The sequence below is a fragment of the Astyanax mexicanus genome, chromosome 23 (assembly GCF_023375975.1).
Source record: "Astyanax mexicanus isolate ESR-SI-001 chromosome 23, AstMex3_surface, whole genome shotgun sequence".
NCBI lineage: Eukaryota > Metazoa > Chordata > Actinopteri > Characiformes > Acestrorhamphidae > Astyanax > Astyanax mexicanus.
Window position 1 is genome coordinate 22016928 of NC_064430.1, and position 7137 is coordinate 22024064.

General features: G+C 40.3%; 1 protein-coding gene across 2 annotated transcripts in view; it reads left to right on the forward strand.

The window, feature by feature from the left end:
• The window catches only part of mxi1 (max interactor 1, dimerization protein), a 29760-nt gene extending 23268 nt beyond the window's left edge, over positions 1–6492 (forward strand). For both annotated transcript variants that reach the window (XM_022665450.2, XM_022665451.2), the window contains exons 4-6: positions 559–673; positions 2373–2562; positions 2657–6492. In XM_022665450.2, the coding sequence (XP_022521171.1) occupies positions 559–673; positions 2373–2562; positions 2657–2820 (469 nt within the window). In that variant the 3' untranslated portion in view covers positions 2821–6492. The remainder of the gene's footprint in view (positions 1–558; positions 674–2372; positions 2563–2656) is intronic.
• The last annotated feature ends 645 nt before the right edge of the window (positions 6493–7137 follow it).

A 7137-nucleotide genomic window follows, 5' to 3' on the forward strand; every position in this document is an offset into this window, starting at 1 on the left:
CGTGTGTATGTATGTGTGTGAATAAGAGAGTGGTATTCATATGTGTGTAAGGGCTGTGTGCCACACAAATAATTTTTATTGTGCTTATAGACTGGCCTTTATTTATCATATCATGTTTAGAACACAGAGAGAAATGACTTGAATTATGAATTATGCACAGTTTTTCAACCTAATAGGGTAAATTGTTCTATAGAAGTTATTTACACTAAGTTAAGGGTTTCAGTATTGTCTGATAGACTGGTATTAAATAGTTTCTGATCCAGTTCTAAGCAGAAAAACGTGTCACACGGCTAGAAACAGCTGCAGAAACAACTGGAAGGCTGATTTCTGTCTGTAGTTCTGTCTGTCTATAGATACTGAATATCATACAGCTCTATTGAGAATGCCGCGAGTGTGTGAGGGAGATAATGCTCAGAGCGATGGTGGGATCAGACTCTGAGAGCAGAGTGTGGATTACCCTGGACACTGCAGGGTTTAATAATGATCCATATTAATAAAAGGTTTGTGTGATAAACTCAGTATTCCCGTGTTTTAATTCTGAGTTGTTGTGTTTTTCAGGCGAGCTCACCTCCGTCTGTGCTTGGAGAGATTGAAGGCGCTCATCCCACTCGGACCAGACTGCAACCGCCACACTACACTGGGCCTGCTCAACAAAGCCAAAGCACATATAAAGGTAACACACACACACCTCCATAGATATACACACAGACATGCACTTTATACCCTGAATTTACTTAACAGAGCACCAGGAGTAAAGCAGCATAAACTTATCCAAAAGCAGTGTGTAAGACTGGTGGAGGAGAACATGATGCCAACATGATTGAAAAACTGTGATGATTAAAAACCAGGGTTATTCCACCAAATATTGATTTCTGAACTCTTAAAACTTTATGAATATGAACTTGTTTTCTTTGCATTATTTGAAGTCTGAAAGCTCTGCATCTTTTTTGTTATTTCAGAAATTTTCATTTTCTGTAAATAAATGCTCTAAATTAGAATATTTTTATTTGGAATTTGGGAGAAATGTTGTCTGTAGTTTTATAGAATTAAACAATAATGTTCATTTTACTCAAATATAAACCTATAAATAGTAAAATCTGACATGACTTGCTATTACATACAGCGGATTAAATCGGGCCTGTTTATTAAATCATGCATTAAAATTCAGAGTTACTGAAAGTGAATCACACTGTGGGGTGATTGTGTTCTCATACACAGTGTATTTATAGCATGTTTTATTGATCAACAAGTAGAGGTCATGATCTATTACACTACCACTGTGTGTGTTTGTGTTACTTTGTGCACATTGTTACTGCAGTGTGTGCAGATTGATCAGAGCCTAGTTGTGTGAAGATCTGTAATAAACACACAGGAAATCACACACAAACAATACTGTTTAAACTCACCCATCAGAATAATAATTATAATAACGTAATAAATTTGTATTTAATATATTTATTTCCCTTTTATTAAAAACAGTAACACAGAGTAACTAATAGTGATTCAGTTCAGGTTTAAATACTGTTATTACAGGTTTTACTAGTTTCACTAGTTTACTGGATTGACTGTTTTGTGATTATACATGATGGAATGTGGCCTCTGTTCAGATAGTGAACACATTCATACACACTAGTGAGCAAACACTCGCACACCCATTTACACACCCACACACGCGAAGACACACCCACAGTGAGGACACGTGCCCGGAGTGGTGTACAGCCATCGCTGTGCATCGCTGTGCAGTGAGGGTTCAGAGCCGCGATTAAAGTATAAATCTGGTGTGAAATAGACTTGGGTTGTAGTGAAACATGATAACAAGTACCAACTTTTGTTCAATAGTCCACCTTCATTCACCCTCAGCGTTCCCAAATACAGCACTTTGGTCTGAATATCAAGGTCTTCAGAATTCAACCAGTGAAGGGTGCAGCTACTTTTGCAGCTAGTTTGTAAAAATAGTGATTTACTATGGGTAACACTATGCCCCCTATCACTAGAATTGTAAGGCTTTTGGGAGCATCAGCTGAAAGCTGGGGGAGAATGGAGGTGAAATATTTGATAAAGGTTTGTACACATAATCATGTTTCACTAAAAGTCCATTTCACACCAGATTTCTCCGAACTGAGCTCGGGTGCTGTGACCTGCTGAGCTCCCACTGCCCCAAAATGTTATTATTAAATGTTATAATTAGTCAGTTATGTTTTTGCTGAAATATTAAGCTTGGCAACATTGAAAATTAGAGTCACCCTCGATGTATTCCCGAGTGAAAATAAAGGTTAATTGATTATAAACGTCTACAGCATCTCCTCATCATTTTGCAAACATCTTAAATAATAAGAGTTCCAGATCTGTAATCTTTCTCTCTCTCTCTGTAGAAGTTGGAGGAGGCTGATAGGAAGTCTCTGTATCAGTTGGAGAATTTGGAGCGGAAGCAGAGGCACCTTCGCCGGCAGCTGGACTTCCTGCGGGGGGGCTGTGGACACGGGGAGGGGGAGAGGATACGCACCGACAGCGTGGGCTCCACCCTCTGCTCCGAGCGCTCCGACCGCTCCGACTCCGACCAGGGTAAACCGAGTTAAACAGCTCAGCTCTCCTGAAGTAAATCCACAGCTAAACAGACTCTAATCTTCTCTGTGTTTCTCTGTGTTTCTCTGTGCAGAGGAGATCGAGGTGGACGTAGAGAGCACTGAGTTCTCCCATGGAGAGCTGGACAGTGTGAGCACCGCCAGCACCAGCGACCTGGACGACCACAGCAGCCTGCAGAGCCTGGCCAGCGACGAGGGCTACTCCTCCTGCAGCCTCAAACTGGCCTTCAGCTCCTAGACCCACATATATACTAAATATAAACACACTCACTGTCCCAAAACACAACCCCGACACTCCTCCACCCCAGCCTCAACGCCACGCCCACATCCACCAATCACAACCTGCCACGTCATCCACGTGACCAGTACACAAGCCTTCTTAATAGATTGATTGATTAATTGATTGTTTGATGGATTAATTGGTTGATTAAATGATTGTTCCTGAATGTGTTGGAGGTCAGCAGCAGTAGGCTGAGAAATGCTGAAGTGCTGAAATGCTGATTGTTTTTATAGAGAGTTTATATGGATTCAGTGCAGATTTTAAGCGTTAAACGTGTCGTTAGACAGAATTTTAGCTTTCCTTTTTGTTTTTGGCTCAGAATGGAATTTGTAAATTATTGTAATTGCAATAGTGCAGCTATTGGGCTGTTTTTTTTTTTTTTTCTTTGCACGAGGAAGGCTTGTGAACTGGTTACCCGTCGGGAATTTCCACAAAACCACGAGGCAACAATTTGGATATCTGTGAAGTTCTACAGTTAACTATACCTGTGTGAATCTACTGGAACTGTTTCTCCCAGCATATCAGATCAGCCCTGAGTCTTCAGATCGGTTTATGATACCGAGGAGTGAACTAAACACACACTGGTGCTACGAAAAAAACAACTGAACCGACAGCATCGTGCTAAACTGGGTGAACGGAGCAGAAACACGAAGCTCATTCCCAGGGATTTTGGGATGTTTGGTGCATTTAAAGCTGCCGAGGCGTCCAGCGTCTCCACGCAGCAGCAGCTACAACAAGCAACTCTGCACTGGCCCCGCCCACCGTACAGACACACCCCCACGGCACAAAACCCCGCCCCCCTAACTCATACAGTATCCTGACTAGAGTAGACGTCCCGACTAGCAGTAATGAGCAATAATAACTCCTCTAGCCCCGCCCCCTCACCGCTACATCTCCTCAATCCCCGGCCCCTCATCACCTCTTTTCTTTTTTTCTTCCCAAGGCACTTTCAGTGTCCGTCCAAAAAAGCAAAATCCAACTTTCTTGTTTTGTTTCTTGTTTTTTTGTATATAATACATAAATAGTTTAATAAATTAAGAGAAAATGAAAAAAAACAAAACAAAAATAAAACAAAACGGAGTTTAAACACAAAAAAAGGTAGATGCCCGTGGGTAGATCTATTGCCTCTGTTGCTGTTTGTCTTGTGTTTTTGTGCATTTTAAATTATATTTTTGAAGAAATGACTATCCTCAGATGTGCTGGCAGAGTGGCATGGACAGTATTACCATTTCCTGCATTGTTTATTGCTCCCAGTTAAAAATAACCAACTCATTAAATTCTGTATCTGCCTGATTTAAAACGCTGAGATAAACGCGGGACCCCTGAGCACGGACCCCCGATGCTGCATCTCACTTTATATTATATACCTGTCTCTAATCACTGTAGATACATGTTTATAACCTGCGCAATAACATCTATAAGTATCTGCTGGTGGAGTATTTTAGATTACAGTAGTTGCTGTAATGTAATCTGAGTATTAACTCTAATTGTCACTTGTAATGTAAAACAAGTGTATCACAAAAGTATCTGTAACAGCATATTCTTACTAATGTGGTTATAAATGTGTAATAAGACCTGAATTACAGTTAAACCTACACAAGCTGCACTACTGTGATTAATCTTCATCAGAAAATACATCAGCAGTACTACCGCAGTGTTACTGCGTGGATTATTAATGTGCATTTTTACAGTTATTTCAAAAACTAACGTATTCTAATTCTCTCTAATAACTGTTCGGTGACGTATGATGAACTGCTGTAAACAGCAAATAAACCCCCAACAGGACTGTATCTGTAATAACTCTGTAATTACATAGTTATTATAAAGACTTAATAGACTCGATTTTAAGTCTGGTGGCTTTAATAACTGTGTAACTACACACTACATATCCATGAATTAAAAACAGGAATAATGACTATAACAGTTAATTTAAACACAATTACCATTATTTATTACACATTTATAACCACACAGGAGTGAATATACTGCTGCAGGTATTTTAGTTTAAAAATCAGTCAAACCCAGAACAGTAGATGAGTAGATATAAGTGTATTTACTGTGGTATATTGTTATTATTTATATAACAGGATTTTTATCGTGTCAGTACGCAGTTATTAGAGACAGTAAAATAAAGTGAGATCAGAACTCTCACAGTGCTACAGTGCTCTTATTATTTATTAGATAGATATTGTTTATTATTCTAATTTTAATTTGTTTATTTTTGTGTGATTTTGTTTCGTGTCGAAGCTGAGAGGCATTCCACTATCAGTACGGCGACACTGTGGATCCGCGGTGGGGGTGGGGCCGTTGTCGGCCACGCCCCCTCACTTTCCCGCCTGTTCATTTCCTGCCTTTGTTAGAGTGGAAAGAACAGAGCGGCTGGATTAAAATTTTTTGTTTGTTGTTTTTTTTCTTTTTTTTTCTCATATTTATTTCTCCTCCCTGATTCACAGCATTTCAGGAAGAGAAGCTTAATTTATTTGTTTTTTGTTTTTTTGTTTATTTTATTCAGTTCTGCCTTTTTCTCGCTGTCGCTTTGTATGCATTCCTTCTCTGTCCTCGCTGGGCTGCTTTTAAGGCAGAAATTTGATTCAATATAATATATATTTTCTCTTGGAACGTGAACTCGTCCTCTTTCCATCACTGCCGCTCAAGAACACTCTTGATTAGCGCTCGATTAGCGTTCGAATCGTAAACAGCACTCCTGTAGGACGTCTATTTACTGCGACAGGTTGTGTGCTCCTTTATGTGGAGCCGCCATGTTGCTCGAGTGTGATTAACATGCTAATGTATCTGTATAACCTGCGCTTCAGGAGTAGGCGGGTGCTCGGCTAATCTGTCGCTGTTAGCATTTCTTGAGTGGCTGGATGGAGCCGGACTGAATATGGTGCTGTTTTAACACCAGGCCAAACTACAGACAAACACTGTCTCTCTCTCTCTCTCTCTCTCTCTCTCTCTTTCTGAAAACTACCTTTTTTCTTTCATGTCTTTTAATGATTGATTTGTTCATTTGTTCTTTTTCTTTATTTTGTTCTTTTTTCTGCACTTAAATCTGGAGCTCATGTTAAAATGAACCATTGCTTTCTGACTCGACGTCCTGCCCACTTCCTGTCCTGATCCGCCGTTACTGACGGTACGGACTGATAGTCGAGCTGATCTGGGATCAGGTCGTCCAGATCTAAGCACCTGTGTACAGCTCTGTGCTCTGATTGGACGGCTGGTCAGTTGGGTGGAGCTTCTCAGGGCAGGATCAGCGTCTCTCTCTGTCTGATGGATCTAAATGTAAAGACTGACCCCGGGCTGATCTCAGCGCTCTCTCAGATAAAGCATTAAATAAACTTAAAACTGAAGGAATCTGATCTGGGATCAGCTCCGATACCCCGAGACTCTGAGACTGTGAGCGCTGGCCATGTTAACGGGGTCTACCTGCCTCAGGTGTGCAGAACAGAGAGGAGAAGGCTGATCTGTGAGGAGCTCGGTGTCGGGAAGCTCTGGTTGAGGGAGATCAGGTCTAAAGACTGGAGGTCCTGCTGAACTCTGTTCTTTATAAACATGCGCTCTGATTATAGCTGTCAGTCAAACTGCAATACTTACAATAAACACCAAGATTCTCAAATCTGAAGACCAAAATATACCGTCTCCGTTCTTCATTTCCATTCAGATCTACTGCTTTTAAATATATAAAAATGTTTGATTACATATCTGCCTTATTATCAGTCGTATAAACTCTCAGTTACACAGATGTTATCAGCTGAACTCAGGCAGCGTTTAGTCTATAAACACTCAGCAACACAGTAACTCACTCTTACAGCCTACAACACTGAGACCAGAATATAGTAATTAACTACTGTTACAGAACACATACAGATTATAAACTGCCTGTGGGGAGTGACTACACACTGATGGTGAGTGAGAGGTGGGAGGACACGCCCAATATGCAAATAGTGTGACCAACATCACAACAGCAGGTGAAACCCCTGCAGAATTGCTCAGTAGACCCTGTTTAACTGATGCTGATTCACACTGAGCATGTGCAGTAGAGCAGAGTAGTTTGCTTGTAAATTGACCAGCTTTAAACAAGAAACTAAAGTTAGTTGAGGTGATTAGTTTTTAAGAAGAATTTTAAAGATGAAATGTATTTTACAGTGTAGGAGCCCTGCTCATATCTTACAATCCACTGTAAAATCTACAGTAACTCATATAATAAAGTGCTGTAATAAATTTTACAGTATCTGTACTAGACCTGTGCCATATTGTATCATATAATTTATATTG